Source organism: Drosophila miranda, chromosome 2 (assembly GCF_003369915.1).
Source record: "Drosophila miranda strain MSH22 chromosome 2, D.miranda_PacBio2.1, whole genome shotgun sequence".
In the NCBI taxonomy this organism is placed as follows: domain Eukaryota; kingdom Metazoa; phylum Arthropoda; class Insecta; order Diptera; family Drosophilidae; genus Drosophila; species Drosophila miranda.
Genome location: NC_046675.1, coordinates 10,299,589 through 10,315,643, shown reverse-complemented (window position 1 = coordinate 10,315,643; position 16,055 = coordinate 10,299,589). Strand labels below are relative to the sequence as shown.

The 16,055-nt window shown below is 41.6% G+C and overlaps 1 protein-coding gene and 1 long non-coding RNA gene across 22 annotated transcripts in view; one reads left to right on the top strand and one right to left on the bottom strand.

Moving 5' to 3' along the window:
- LOC108157085 overlaps window positions 1-14,923 on the top strand; it is a 30,610-nt gene extending 15,687 nt beyond the window's left edge. For 6 of the 21 annotated variants that reach the window (XM_033388977.1, XM_033388976.1, XM_033388973.1 and 3 more), the window contains exons 9-20: window positions 125-270; window positions 350-550; window positions 785-975; window positions 1,037-1,709; window positions 1,785-2,077; window positions 3,263-3,343; window positions 4,842-5,510; window positions 6,177-6,494; window positions 6,614-6,700; window positions 6,843-7,131; window positions 10,153-10,220; window positions 13,651-14,923. In XM_033388977.1, coding sequence (XP_033244868.1) covers window positions 125-270; window positions 350-550; window positions 785-975; window positions 1,037-1,709; window positions 1,785-2,077; window positions 3,263-3,343; window positions 4,842-5,510; window positions 6,177-6,494; window positions 6,614-6,700; window positions 6,843-7,131; window positions 10,153-10,220; window positions 13,651-14,457 — 3,823 coding nt within the window. In that variant the 3' untranslated portion in view covers window positions 14,458-14,923. The remainder of the gene's footprint in view (window positions 1-124; window positions 271-349; window positions 551-784; window positions 976-1,036; window positions 1,710-1,784; window positions 2,078-3,262; window positions 3,344-4,841; window positions 5,511-6,176; window positions 6,495-6,613; window positions 6,701-6,842; window positions 7,132-10,152; window positions 10,221-13,650) is intronic. The other 15 variants (XM_017288940.2, XM_017288936.2, XM_017288934.2 and 12 more) reach the window with 8 other exon arrangements.
- Window positions 12,854-13,298, bottom strand: LOC117187098. The gene is made up of 2 exons (XR_004471871.1): window positions 12,953-13,298; window positions 12,854-12,886 (listed from the first exon to the last, which is right to left on the bottom strand). It is a non-coding gene; the product is annotated as an uncharacterized LOC117187098 (long non-coding RNA).
- Window positions 14,924-16,055: the final 1,132 nt, after the last annotated feature.

The following is a 16,055-nucleotide window of genomic DNA, read 5'->3' as shown; positions in this document are numbered from 1 at the left end:
CACTTTGTTGGAAATGGCCAGACCTGAAACGACGGCCTGAACGAGGCGGACGTTCGTGTTTAAACCATAAATGAAACCGTTTATGAACCATAACCATATTGATTCGTTTAACTTCATTTTGCAGGGAGGCTGAGGGCGAGCTGTCTCTCTGCACCGGCGACTATCTTCTGGTGTGGACCAGCGGCGAGCCCCAGGGTGGCTATCTGGATGCGGAGCTACTGGATGGACGACGCGGCCTAGTGCCCGCTTCATTTGTACAGCGCCTAGTGGGTAGGGGTCCTCGATTCACACTCACTTTCTCTGTCCTGGGCATACGGTAATCTCTCACTTTGTTTCCTTGTCCTGACAGGCGACGATCTGCTGGAATTCCATCAGGCGGTTCTATCGACACTGCGCGATGCCGAGGACGGCTCGATGCAGTGCGACACAACGTCGCTGCCCTCCTTGCCGCCGCACAACCCATTGCTCACACACACCCACGAGGACCTGGCACGTTTGAGTGAGACGCACACCGATCTGGAGCACGACCAGGATGACATTAGCGATAATGGTAACTATTGCCCCTAAGCATCCGGCCCGAAGGGATCATATTTTTAATCTTTTTGGTTTTTGTGGCGATCCGCGAATGCATCGCTCTTTGCATGGCATGAATGTGAGCATTACTCTTGATTCCTGAGACCAGTAGCGACAAAACCCAGTCCCCAGTCCCAGGCTAGCAATCATCTACAGATTGAGGAGCTTCTGACATTCATCTAATGGTTATTTTCTCTCTTCCGTGACACAGTTCCAGCACCCAAACACTTGACGCTGGAACGGCAGCTGAATAAGAGCGTGCTCATTGGCTGGTCACCACCGGAGCCAGTGGGCTACAATCTCATCGAGAGCTATCATGTCTATGTGGATCGTGTGCTGAAGGTCTCTGTGAAGGCTAATGAACGCACACGCGCACTAATCGAGGGCGTTGACTCCACACGGGTAAGGCTTAAGCCCTTCAAAGGATATCCTTCATGATAAAACTTACTGATTCCTTCCACAGCCGCATCGCATCAGCGTGCGGAGCGTGACCCAGAATCGGCAGACGTCCCGGGACGCCGCCTGCACCATGATCATCGGGCGAGACACATCACATCTGGGCCCCTCGGCGGTGCGCGCCTCGCACATAACGTGTTCCTCGGCGGTCATCTCGTGGCAGCCGGCCAATTCCAACCACCAGCACGTGGTGTGTGTGAACAATGTGGAGGTGCGCACCGTCAAGCCGGGCATGTATAGGCACACCATCACCGGTCTGGCGCCGAGCACCCAATACCGGGTGACCGTTCGGGCCAAGCATCTGCGGGCGGTGGGGCAGCAGACACCCCAGACGCCGGGCAGGCCCGGACAGGAGGAGGCACCCGGTGCCTATGCAGATTTCCGCACCCTCACCAAGGGCCTGCCCGATCCGCCGCAGGAGATTCAGCTTGAGGCTGGGCCACAGGATGGTACCATTCTGGTGACATGGCAGCCGGTCGCCAGGCCCACCGCGACTGGGCCTGTTACCGGCTATGCTGTGTACGCCGATGGTAAGAAGGTCACCGACATCAATTCGCCCACCGGCGACCATGCCCTCATCGACATCGGCAAGCTGGGCGTCTTCAATCCGCGGGCCGTGACCATACGCACCAAGTCACGGGACTCCCAATCGGCGGACAGTGCGCCCATCTTGATACCAAGTGAGTGGCGACGTGAAGGGCGCAGAAGAAAGGACCATCCATATCCCTAATCGAATCTGATTTGATCTGTTGCAGACACTGTGCGCAATGCCGTTGCTCGCCGGGGACCAAATCAGATGGGCATGGGTCCGCAGCTGCCGCAGGGGCCACACGGCATGCAGCAGCAGATGGGGGGCATGCCCGGGCAGGTGGGACAGCAGCAGCAGCCGCTTATGATGGGCCAACAGGATCCTCACGGTCAGTACGATCCCAACCACATGCAACAGCAGCAGCAGCAGCAGCAGCAACAGGGCATGCAGCAGGGCATGCAGCAGGGCATGCAGCAGGGGATGCAGCAGGGACAGCAGCCCGGTCAGCCGGGTCATCAGGTGAGTGTCCAGCCGAAGGCGGTGCCCTCGGGAGTCCGTATACACTGTAAATAATGTTCTATGAACTTCGTTTTGTTTTATCATTTCGATGCAAATTGGCTCTGAAATATTCTAAATTCTATTATATAAACTTTAAAGCCAACACACCATCGAAGAATGTACATACCATTAAGATATCTACGGATTGTAGACATATACTCCATATACTCCCTATACTATATATACGTCCGAATGCTACACGATCAAATCATCCAATGAAAAACTTTGAAAATTCCATTCCTAACAACTGCTTGCATAACCACAAACCCTGCACCATCAGAACGAGATTGAATAAGAATCCTTAAACATCACACACTCCCTATAAGTATATCCTAAACGATTGCATCTCTCTCTCAGAGGAGAGGGTCCTGTGTTGTCTTAAGTTTTACTTTACATCTTTACCTTCTCTCGCTCTGTTTTCTGCTCCTTGAGATCTATTTTTGGACTGCCTTTATTTCCAACTACTACTACTACTACTTTCGGTCGATTTGTTTTGCAAATGTACCACATTATATACATACACTGAGAGAAATTCTGAGACCATCGCACCAAATTCACACAAACAAAGTACTTACTAAGGGACTCCCATAGAGTTCTCGATCCTATGTATGTGATAAGAACCAAAGCAATTAAAAGACCTTCTCCCAACCCAAAAAAAAAGATGAACCTTGTATGTATGTAAAGTTATTTTTGATTACTTTTTCTTAAGTTTAAGTTTCAGTTTTATTTGAAGAGATATTTGCCCCAGAGTATGCCAACTTTTGCTAGTATTTTTTCCATATATCATTTCAATTCTTGGGTTCATTTTAGTTGGTTCCGAGTAAAGTTCACAATTATTGTAGCATGTCTTTGGATTGCAATTAAAATTGCAAAATGAAATTAAAATTAATAATAATAATAAGCAAAACCCAAATATATTGCAATATATACGATTTTGAACTTTGTTAAGTTGATTCAGATTTCAAAATAGAGTTTTTATCTAAGTATTTGAGCGGAAATGAAATGCCGACCGATTTTATTAAGGAATATACGCAATGCAACGAACAATTTTAAACAAAACAAGTTACATATTCATTTTCATTATATGAAACCAAAAAACTGATACGATCGATATCCGATCCATACCGATCCGATCCGACATAACAGCCCGACGGAGGCTCCGGCTTGTTAGGTGGCCTGCTCGGTGGCCTCTTCTCGAAACCCACACAGAGTCAAGTGAACCAGAATGTAAGTTTTACCCACAACATCTCTCACATATTACCACACACACCATACGGACACACACTCACCCACACTATAGACATAAGTTAACCGTTAATTGTAACCGTAACACTTGCGTACAAGTATTATATAGAACCATAGAACATATGTTGAGTGTTCGATGCATACATACATATTTTGTTTGGTCAGTAATCTCTAGCCTAGATTTCTCGCTTTCAACTCCAAAACAAAAACTGGATAATTGAACCTGTATATTGAAGTCGAAAACTGAGTAATTTGCAGCATTATTGCCTATACTATAACTATAACATGTGAAAGCCTTTGATTTTGTTTGAGTTCCTTATAGATTCCTTAAACTTTTTGGTTTTCTTACTAAGTATCTTTGTATATGCCATGCCTCTAGGGAAATTATTTAGAAAATTATCTGGCTTGTAAGTACCAAAAACAGGATTGATTGAGGGTATACAATTCTTGCATGTTTAAGCCGGAAATACTCAGTAATGCCCATATGACATTAGACTCTTTGGTAACTGACTAACTGGAAAAACAGAGATAGACTGATGGGTGCACGCAGCATGCAGTGAGAGCGAGAGATATATATGCCAGCTGTGTGTGTTGGAAAACATAATAGTAAACCCAAATAGTGACTCAGTTCTGCGAACACTAATTAGGCGTTTTGTCTCTGTTCGCAGCAAAGTTATCAAAGTCTAATGTCATAACACTATAAATAATATAAGCCATAGTTTCCAGCCTACAGCATAGAAACATCGATCGACATTTATGGGGCAGATTGAACTTTATACATAGGTCCGATCCGATACCCCAGACGATCATTTGTACAAAAAAAAAGTCTTACTGTTGTGATCTTAAATTGAAAAATACTTATAAACTAGTACCTATCATATATCCTATGTAAATCCGCAGTTGCTGCTAGAAACACACAAACACACATACCACTCGCAGATACCGCTACTGTATCTGTATCCATCCACCCACCAAGATACTCCGAACTCGAATCCGTGCTTTCTTACTTCCGATATTACCATTCCTAAAAACCTACTACTTACTGCATTACCTGTACCTGTACCTGTACTCGTCTAGCTTCGTACTCGACTATCAGTATAGATACTTGATACTTTTCAGTTGTTCGTATATAGATCGTAATGCGCCAAACACACACACATACACACATATATACATATACATTTACATACAGTAAAACACATTCAGCTTTCGTACTTCCTTAGTTGTCTAATAAAAAGAGAAAAAAACTTTAAAGTAAAACCAGCTAAACGCAGACGCCTCCACCTTTGCTACTAAACCGAAAAACCTCTCTAAAGACAATGTGAATGAAAAACAGAGTACAGATTAAGAACCTGCAACATCCTCAAAAGAATCTAAAAACATGCTAACAAAATTTTAAATTCATTCAAATTAATTCAAATTCATGCGCGTGCAAACACGATCAACGAACGACGATCCTTGGGAATCGAATAACCTCCAGGGATACCAGCCGGGGGCAGCAGGAGCTCAGCGTGGCATGGCGCCTTTGCCGGGCAGACCGCAGGGGCCACAGCAGCAGCAGCAGCAGCAACAGCTACAGCAGCAGCAGCAGCAGCAGTACGGTCCTCAGGGCCCCAGAGGAGGGCCACGCTTTCGAGGACCAGTTCCCGGGCAGATGAACATGCAGGGTCAGCAAATGCAAGGTCAGATGCCTGGACAGATGCAGGGTCAGATGCAGGGTCAGATGCAGGGTCAGATGCCTGGACAGATGCCTGGACAGATGCAGGGTCAGATCCAGGGTCAGATGCCTGGACAGATGCCTGGACAGATGCCTGGACAGATGCCGGGACAGATGCCTGGACAGATGCCTGGTCAGATGCCTGGTCAGATGCAAGGTCAGATGTCTGGTCAGATGCCCGGACAAATGCCCGGACAGATGCCAGGACAAATGCCCAATCAGATGATGGGTCCACGTGGTCCCCTCAACCAGCAGCAACAGCAACAGGGCCAGCACCAACCTGGCGGCCAGCAGCCGGGACAACAGCAGCAGCAACAGCAGAAGAAACCCCGCTACTTTGTTGCCATGTTCGACTACGATCCATCGACCATGAGTCCCAATCCCGATGGATGCGACGAAGAACTGCCGTTCCAAGAGGGTGATACGATCAAGGTAAGCCACGCTGATCCCCTTCCAACACACACAGAACCACCAAAACACTTTCCAGCTGCTGCCGCAGTTGATAGGCCCCCGCAGATCAGATGGCGATGTGATGACGATCCACCCACCACTCGTACAACGGTAACCCAGAACCAGATATGAACCAGATATCGTCATCAGATTGAAGATTGGATGCAATTGGATGCGATCTCGATATCGATATTGATATTGGCTGCGCTTGCTTGTTGCGCTAATTGAATGATCAGTGCATGTTTTTCCTTCTGCCCACCCACCATTCACCGACTACTCGACTCCCACCTCACTGACTCTCAGACCCACTCATCAGACTCGTTGAGATCTCGATCGAAATCAGTTCAACCGTATTCTGTATCCGTACCGTACCGTTATCCGTTTACCCCTACCCCCTCTGCAACTACAACTACAATCTATCTATATCAACCCATACAGTAATCAAATACTACCCACTAAGTAGACGTTGTTCTCTCTCTCTCTCTCTTCTACTAGTTCCATAAATAATCGTTAAGCTAGCGTTATGCACCCAATACACTTTTACCCACAATAATCTCCATGCGATCCCATACCGAAACTCTGCCCGATCTATACTCATGTCTCCCCATCTCTGGCTCTTCCACTCCGCTCTCCTCTGTCTTGATATAGGTCTTTGGTGATAAGGATTCCGATGGCTTCTACTGGGGCGAGCTGGCCGGTCGGCGAGGCTATGTGCCGCACAACATGGTCTCCGAGTTGGAGGACACAGCGGCACCGATGGCTGCAGGTGGTCAGATGCCTGGTGCCATGCAGGGCGCCGTTGGCGGCCAAGCTCAGGTGATGCCAGGTCAGGTAGTGCCCCAACAGAGCATGCGCAACGTGAGCCGCGATCGTTGGGGCGACATCTATGCGAACATGCCGGTGAAGCGGATGATTGCCCTCTACGACTACGATCCTCAAGAGTTGAGTCCCAATGTGGATGCCGAGGTGAGTCGCGGGAATGGATCGCTTGAAAGTAGTACTACTCCTGTGACTGAGTATCAGCTTGGACTCTTTTGTTTTTTGCGCCTCTTGTTTGATCTGTGAATGTGTTATCTCCTACTTAGCGCAGGGCAAGCCGTGCGGGGAGTGGTCTTATGGGTGGTCTGTTGGGTAGTTTTCTGCCAGGCTTCCGCCAGGACGTGGCAAGTGAAGTGAGTGTCCCTCAGCCCCAGCCACCTCCATAGAACACCGCCACTAGTGCTAAGACTGCTATACCGATCTACACTTTCTGTTTGTCTAACCTTAAACCAAACCAGATAATGGCTAATCCCGAACTCCTTTGCTCATATCCAGCAGGTGGAACTGTGCTTTAAGACGGGCGAGATCATTTTGGTCTACGGTGAGATGGATGAAGATGGTTTCTACATGGGCGAACTGGACGGCGTACGAGGCCTGGTGCCGTCTAACTTCCTGGCCGATGCGCCCGACCAGTACAACAACCAGATGGGTCCCAGCGGCTCGGCCGGCCGTGGTGGGCTCAGTCAGCGGGGCAGGGGCCAGGGACCCGGTGCGAGAGGACCACCGCCGCCGCCGCGGGATAATATGATGCCTGGCGCGGCCGGGCGTGGTCAACCAGGTAAAAGTAAGTAGTCTTTTGTGACGAACAGAACGACAATACATACTATATATCCGCAATTTTTCACATTTTCTTTTACGTTTTGTGTTTTTTTTCATGTATTTTCGATTTGAGTTGAAAACGAATTAATCAAATCCAATCTAATGATCAAATGATACAGAAAACTTATTCGAAAAAAAAAACCAATCACCGGCTTACAAGAGATTTGAATTTTATTTTCCAAGTCTTTGGTTCGGTACTTCTGTTCGTACGATTGAGTTTTCAAAATTCTGAAATCAAAAATATCACCCAAATAATACAAAAACATATACTTTTATCTCGAAATCACTTTATAAGATGAAATAACTACTATGCAGGTTCTTCCAGACTACATAAACAATAATTCCAATTCCACAAAGCAGGATAATGTACTGTGTATACCCACAACTATAGCAAATCCATTTCTGATACCCCCTCCTAATATTTTGAGTTTCATATTATTTCTTCGTTTTGTGTTTGTGTCTTTCCAAATCTTCCCAAAAATACGAAACGATATTATACCACTCAGCCGAACAAACACAGAGAATATTTTCCACTCTTTCTCTCTACTATTTCTGTCTCGACTCTCTATCGCAAAAACTTCAAAATGAAACAAAAAAAACAGTTACAAGTTGAATACAACAAATTCTGATTTTGAACGCCGCCAAAATTTGATTTCCATTACGATTCCGAGCGAAACTTTCTTATGTGCAACTCTTTTTCTCCCATTTCTTTTTTGAATTATTGAATTAATGCGATTTCCGTTGATGTACAAATTAAATGATTTCCAGCACCAATCAGTTTGATATATTTCCAATTATATATTTACTATATATATATATCAATATTCCTTCATTGTTTTGTATGTTGTTTTGGTTTTGTTTTATTTCGATTCAAGTGATATATAATTCTAATCAAAATACAAATATACAATAGATAGTTGTTGTTCTTGTTGTTGTACACACACAATATATTATATCTATATATTTCTTAAGCATATATCACACCATCAATCCATTAACCAATCCATTCATACTCATACTCCAACAAAGACTAAAGAATTCAACGGATCAGTAATAAGTATATCTGGACTTTTCGATATTTATTTCGAAATTTAGTCAGGATCATCAATCATTGACCCTCATGGCCATTACTCACTTTCATTTCTCATCTCATTACGACTTTTGTATATATATTTTCACCTAGCTTTTTCTTCTTCTTCTTGTCTATACCAAAATTCTTAAGTTTATTTTCTCTTTTCTATACTGGTCTCCTGTCTCTTTGTCTTGCGTGCCTTTCTCTAGCCGTGTACAAATTATAGTTGGTCTTTGCATGTCAATTGAATAATGTATTTTTTTTATACAGTTTAACAGATTATACTCCTTACTTTGGGTTTTTGTTTTTAACAGTAAGGCCAAGTGTTTGCATTAACAATACTAGTAATTAACTGCACCTGATTGCCGAATGAACTTGAAATATGCCTAGTAGATCACCCACCAAAATGAGACATAGAAACCAAAACCAAAAGACAACCAGCCCAGCCAGCCAGCCCCTTGAACCAGAATTAGTGAATGATCATGTGAATGATCGATCGTATCTGTAAATACTGTTGGTAAAGTGCCTCTCTCTGACAGACAAGACAGATCCCGAACCCCCGACTAGCAAGCAAAGGGTAAACGAAACCTCTGATTCTTTCGGATTGTAATCCTCTGGGACCGCCCCGAAGATCCTTGTATCCCACAAATACAAACAACATTTTTTGAGTACCGTTAAGTACTCTCGTACTCGTATCTGCTTCTCGAACTACAATAATATTTCTTTTAGCGTTGCTTTCCTCTCGTTGATTTTTGGACTTTTTCGTTTTCTGGTTTTTTTCGTTAAATGTTTTCCTTCTGGTTTTTCTGAATGTTGGTCTTGTTTGTTTGCGAATTAGCTTCTTCGATATATATTTACTATTCGTTCATATTTTTGTTCAAGATATAACAACAAAAACAACAACAGCATCAGAAAAGGGCTAACCAAAAGCACCAAAAAAATATACAAAAAACTTTAAAAAAATTCAATTTCAAATAAATACGAGCCGTCGTCTCTTTTGTATCTAATGTACATCTTTTTGTAAAATACTAAATTTAAATTTAAACTTTAACTTAACTTATTTCCAAATATACAAATACAATATATAAATATACTACTAAGCCACCTAAGTGCCCGTCCAACTACTACTATTTATACTACCAATACCAATACTACCTTTACTTACCCCAAAAATAACTTGTAAAGTGCATACCAAATGCTTTAATCGAATCCCCATCCACTATTCAGAAATATCAAGCACTATCCAGGGCTATATTTCGTTAGATCTGAAAGGTAATATTTAAAACAATTTTAATCTACATATTGTATGTCTGGACAACAAATATCCCAAATAACAATCAAATTAAATGCAAATCAATTCTCTATCCAATCCGATCCGATCTGAAACCATTTGGCGCCTCTCTTCCTCTGGTTTTTGAAAAGCTCAAAATTTTCAACAGAATGAAGCCCGTATTTTATTTGAAAATGATGTGAAACATTTTAAAATGTTTTTTGTTTTGTTTTAAGTTCGATTGTACCCTTTTTGTTATGAGTTTTTCAATTGGTTTGTTTTTTCTGAACTGCGGTGAATTATAGAGAACAAGACCTACCCACGCGGAGGAGACCAACCAAAAAAGCATATCCTGAATAGTCTTTCCAACCCACATTGAATCACAGATCCCAGAACAGATTCAGGCAGCTTCAGCAGTCCTTACTCGAACTCTTTATCGAACTCCAACTCGAAATTGAACGCGACTAAATTTCCATATATTTCGATATAAAGTTTTGGTTTTGTTTTTTCGATCATTTGGTTTTGATTTACGTTTGGGTTTCCACCTCTTGCGTTCGACTACTACAACTACTTCTTTCGAATAATTTTTTGTAATGGTCTGCTGTGGTAAATGTGAAGTCTTTATGTTATATTCGTTGCTATAGATGCTCGCCCTGCTTCCCCTACACTGTTAGACAACACGGGCCATCCTGCCCCCGATCACCAAACGCAGGTAAATACTCTTTCTCTTTTGTTTCCTTTTTGTTTTGAAATATTCGTTATAGCGAACGTATGAAAAAAAAAGAAAGAACAACGATATACAATATTTTCGTTTGTTTTTTGAAAATAACAAAAAAAATAAAACTGCTTAAACTAAATTAACGAAAAAAAGAGTTACGTATACGCCAAAATGTATCCGCAATTGTTCACTAAAAATACCCAAACAACAAAGCCTACTTACAAATACTATATTATTATTACTACAACAACAACAACAGCCACAAACTACAACTACTTACAACAGCTATACCTCTATACCTGTACCTGTACCTATACCTATACCTATACCTATACCTGATCTTCTAGCTATACCTCCTACACCTTGCTATATCTGTCACTCATTTACTTTTCGGTTGAAATTGTCGGACAAGTCCAAAGTCATTCATGAGACCCCGAACCCCATCCTCAGATACTCAGATACTACTGACACCGACAGAACAGTACCAACACTCTATCTGTCCCCTTCCAATGACATACTGCTATCGCTTTCGTGCACACACTCACGCCACTCCAGTAGCGTCGTGCTGTTGTGTACCGGTCTCTTTTTCATACTCGCCAATATTCGATTCGATTGTCCATTGTTTCGTCCTCTTTCTCTCTCTCTATGTCTATAACTATTGTACGCATACTAATACTACTACTACTACTAATCCTCATCTTAAACCTAATCTTGCTCTGTCTATATAAACCCTTTATGTGTGTGTGCCATAACGTATATCCAGTCCCAAGTCAAACGCTTACAGTACAGTACATGAACATTCCGATATAAACGCTACCAATCAACAACCGATCAATAGTACATATGTATAGCTAGCAACATGTTTATCTTGTAGTTAACATCCAAGACAAAAAACACAGACATTTTATATATACCAACATCCCAAAACAGAAACAACATCAGCATTCAGCATCGGCCACAGGCTCGTCCGTGTAAAGATCGTTGAGAGCATCCATATAGCCTGCAAATGACGCACTTCATGTTGATATACTTAAAAACGAACTACAACACTAAGGAACTATTATGATAATCCAGATATCGTGCTTTTGTGTATAGCCTGTACATATATAAGAGTTCCATTCCCGAGGAGCTTCAACACATTTCCACAGCCACAGTCATTCACATCAATTTCCTCTTCAGTTATTAGTTCTTCTTATTTATACATTTTCTTTTGTTATAAGTTTTCCTTATACCGTTTGTTTTTGCCCAATGATTGGTCAGCTTATGGACTTTCTAGCCTCAAGGCCTAGTCGGAGGCTCGTAGAATATATTATACTTATACATAGGGATATACTGATTAAGGATTCTTAACTGATGATTTGATGACAGTAATTTTTATAATTTAAAAATGGAAATACCTTCGGGAAGAAATTATTGAAAAATACTTTAAAGTCCTAAAAATTGGTCTTCATTTTCTCCTTCATAACTATTGTATTTTTTCTACATCTACGAGCAAGCTTCTCCAATTTAGGAAACAAATCATCCGAATAAGGCTTTTAATTTTTAAAAATTTCAATATATTCTGATTCCAATTGTGATCTGTTATCCATTTCCTGGAATTTTCATTCTGATTGCCATGAAGATAACATACCAGCTGCTGCCTCAATTCTATATCTTATTAATTTTATTAACCCTTTTTGGGCTTATGGGAAGGCCACGTTTTAATTTCTAAGATTATTTTTTGTTAGGGGGATTAAATGAGAATTATTTTGCTTCCACATGAATACAGATATAATATACATAGATACACAATTTACAAAACTAGTCCGAACCAAAAGTGTAGGTAGGGTCTGGTGTACTTCTAAACGTCTTCCAGAGCAAACAAAAAACAAGTTTCCCCCAAATTGAGATAAATTCCCAAAAACGAAAATATGTACAGATATATATTCAAACAACATACAACAAAAACAACAAACATCTTATCTAAGTATTACCAGATATACGAGACACACACTCAAGTAAACTCAAGTATTGCTGATAAGAACCAACCCATAAATATACATACATACATACATATATACATAGCATATATATCTATATATGAATACATTTTAGTTTCTTTACTGGTAAACGCTACTAATTATATTAATTAATTGCTACTACTACTATTGGAATATTGGATGTAATGTGTACAAACTTCTATGTGATTCACTGTATGTGTAACTCTTTGACGTTTTTTTCGTTTCGTCAACTGATGTTTCAGTTATTTTCTACCTTCCACGCCTCCTAAGTTGAATCCCAGAACCACCCGAATTATGCTTTTCACTACATAACCCTCATATGATTTTATTTTTGGCTCACCTTTACGTTTTTAGAACTGCATTTTCCTTTATGTTTAGACAAGAAAGAAAAACACAGCGATACGAATACGGAATTTAATTTGATTTTGTTCATCGAATCATTGGAGATTGACCCAATCTATCTCTAGATGGTTTCTGATTATGATACAATCGATCACAAAATACACACCTACTATACTTATCCACATGTCTCACTCTTCTCATCAAGGTAGTGTAAATATATAGCGACTAGATCTACTTAGCGAAGTCCGTGCCACCCTGGGTCCAGCATCGAGAGATTTTTTTTTATTTTTTCTTTTTACAAGACAGAATACCACATATCTGTTGTCGAAAGAAAATGTTGCCACATTTTTTTTTTATTTTTGTAATGCGAATTCTTGTGTTTACCTTTTGGCCCTAGGCCCCAGTTCATTTTGCGTTTGAAAACTATTAAGAAACGTTGCTAGTTCTACATTGTTTTTGAGTTGTTCTTTTCCAAACAAACAAACAAATTGTCGATCCCGTCGACAGATGTGTGTACATTTTACATTTCGCCGAATAACGTACTCGTATTGCTACTGGTATTCGTTTTGATTGAGAAGACGGAATACCATCTTGGAGCTCATTGATTTCTGCTGCACAGGATCCCGCTTCGGTTCGGTTCGATGCGGTTCGATTCGGTTCTTGAGTAGCCATTGCCATTTCAGTACAGTAGTTAAAGCATGTAGTTGCCATTACTAACATAACCAAAACAAAAACAAAAACAAAAACCAAAAACAAACAACCATCTCAAGTAATCTCAGCAACTACTGCTCGTGGACGAGTCCAAGTGCAACACCCATATTAGAGTTGTTTTTCACTGCTACAAACTAACCAATCCCTTGGCCATTTCGAGTAACCACTTGAGAGAACAAAATGAAAATAATACCTACATATGAAAATATTGAGAAAATTTTACCCATAAATATACTATACGTACAATATATAAATATTTGAACAATTAGTTTGCCATTCGTTTGACGAGATTACCGTACTGTATCCCTGATTGGAGCCATTCTTCGACTAACTCGTTCTCTTTGGTATATTCGATAATCGCCAACTTGCAGGGGATGATCGGCCGCGTTGGTAATCAGCAGCAGCAGCAGCCGTACGGTCAGCAACAGACGCAAATGGGACAACAGCAACAGCAGCAGCAGCAGCAACAACAGCAGCAGCAGCAGACACAGCAACAGCAAATGGGACAACCTGGAATGATGGGCATGGGCCAGCAGCCGCAACAGCAGATGGGGCAACAGCAGATGGGACAGCAGCCAATGGGCGGCATGGGACAGATGGGGCAAATGGGCCAAATGGGTATGGGAGGACAACAGCAGCAGCAACAGCCGCCGGTCACGACGCAGGCGCAAACGGGTGGCCTGTTCTCCGGCGCGACTAGCCTGCTCTCTGGTGCTACTTCGGCTGCCACCGGTGGTCTATTTGGGTCGAAGCAACCGCCCAAAACGGATCCAATGCAACCACCCGGCGGTGTGCAGCCAACGCAGCAACAAGCAAATGCCTTTGGTGCACAGCCCGGGATGCAACAGCAGGGCATGCAACAGGGTATGCAACAGGGCATGCAACAGGGTATGCAGCAACAGGGTATGCAGCAACAGGGCATGCAACAGCAGGGTATGCAACAGCAGGGCATGCAACAGCAGGGTATGCAGCAACAGGGCATGCAGCAGGGCATGCAACAAGGCATGCAACAACCGCAACAGCAGCAACAACAAGTGCCACCGCAAGCCCAGCCCCCGCCGCAGGGCGGCGGTCTGCTGGGCGGCCTCAAGGGCATTGCAGCGGCGGCGCCCGGCGGCGATGTCCTCTCGAAAGGCAAAGATCTATTTGGCAAATTTGGGTTCGGCTTTGGCAAATAACCCCGGTCATTCCATAGGGTCCTGTTATATTATTCGTAGATTAGACCTATTATTACTACTATGATTATGATTATAATTATTGCTACTGATTATAATTATGATTACTAAGCTAATATAAAACAAAAACCAACAAAAACGCTAAGAATGATAACAAAAACATAAAAATTAAATAAAATGAAACCCAAATCCCCGGTCCACAGTGGGCTAATGTGAAAGTTGTTGTTGTTGTTGATATGATAAAACAAAAACAAAAAACAAAAACAAATGATAAAAACTGCAACTAATAGTACTAATGGTAATATTTTTTATTAATTAAATTGATAGAAAAATATTATGAGTGACAGACAACAACAGCAGCAGCATCCCAGGGCAGCCACAAAGGAAAATCCGACAAATGAATTGTTGTAAAATTATTTAACAAATACAGAAAGAAAAAAAAAACAGAATCAAAACCCATTATCCCAAAGACATACATAGATATCGAACACACACACACACAATATACTGAATACATATATACAGAAAATGCAGAACAAGAGATGGGGATGCGGATGCGGATGGGAATGGTATGGGATGGGGATGCGAGGGTGGAGAAAAATACATACATATATATATTATACATATACATACATTATATTTACAATTATTTGTTAACGCACATTGTTAAATTTGCTACTGTTGCTGACCAGTTTATAAATATTAAAAAAAAAAAAACGAAAAAAGAAGAAAACCCAAAAAACGAGAATAAATGATAAAAAAAGGCAAACACATAAGATAAACTAAAAACCCAAAAAACATAAAGATACATATATTATATGTATATATTGAAAGTATATTGAAATCTAACAAATGAGATATACTAAAATTACGTTTATAAATCAAAGAAAAGCAAAGAAAAAAGAACGACCGCATGTTGAGAGTAATGTCAGAGGAAGAACAAATATACATACGAGTACATACATTAAAACTAATGAATAAATGATATGATACATATTTACATACATACATACATATATACGCATAGACTATATACAAAAATTCGCATTCAAGCCAATCGGGAGCGACCTTTACTTCCAGTCCAGCTAAAACCAAGCCCCAAACGCCCCAACCCCCTAGCCACACATTTTCGATGATAGATTTCATCTTTCGACTGTTCTCCTAGCTAATACTATTCGATATTCCCCCTCCCCCACATTTCTTTCAGTGTTTTGATGTCCATAGAAGCATATATGCGATAAATATCAGTGTAACTTAAAGCAAACCAAAGACCAAGAGAGATCTACTCCTACATATTGCATATGGGGGATACGGTTACCCATAGCCCCATGTGGCATATATGTATAAATAAATAAAGTACTTAAAAACAAGCACAAGAACTTAGCATTAGATACAGGAGATATACAATGGCCCCACCCCCTAAAAATTCCCTAAAATATGGAGAAACTTTCATTCGTACTTTCCTCTTTCGCCCCCCTTTGCTACTAGTGCTATCTATCCAAACCAATACATAAGTACTACTCGGAACCCTACTTTACCTATTCCAGATGTTAGATTAACCCATTGCTATTGCCTTTGTTTTTCTCTCCGAGGGCTCCGAG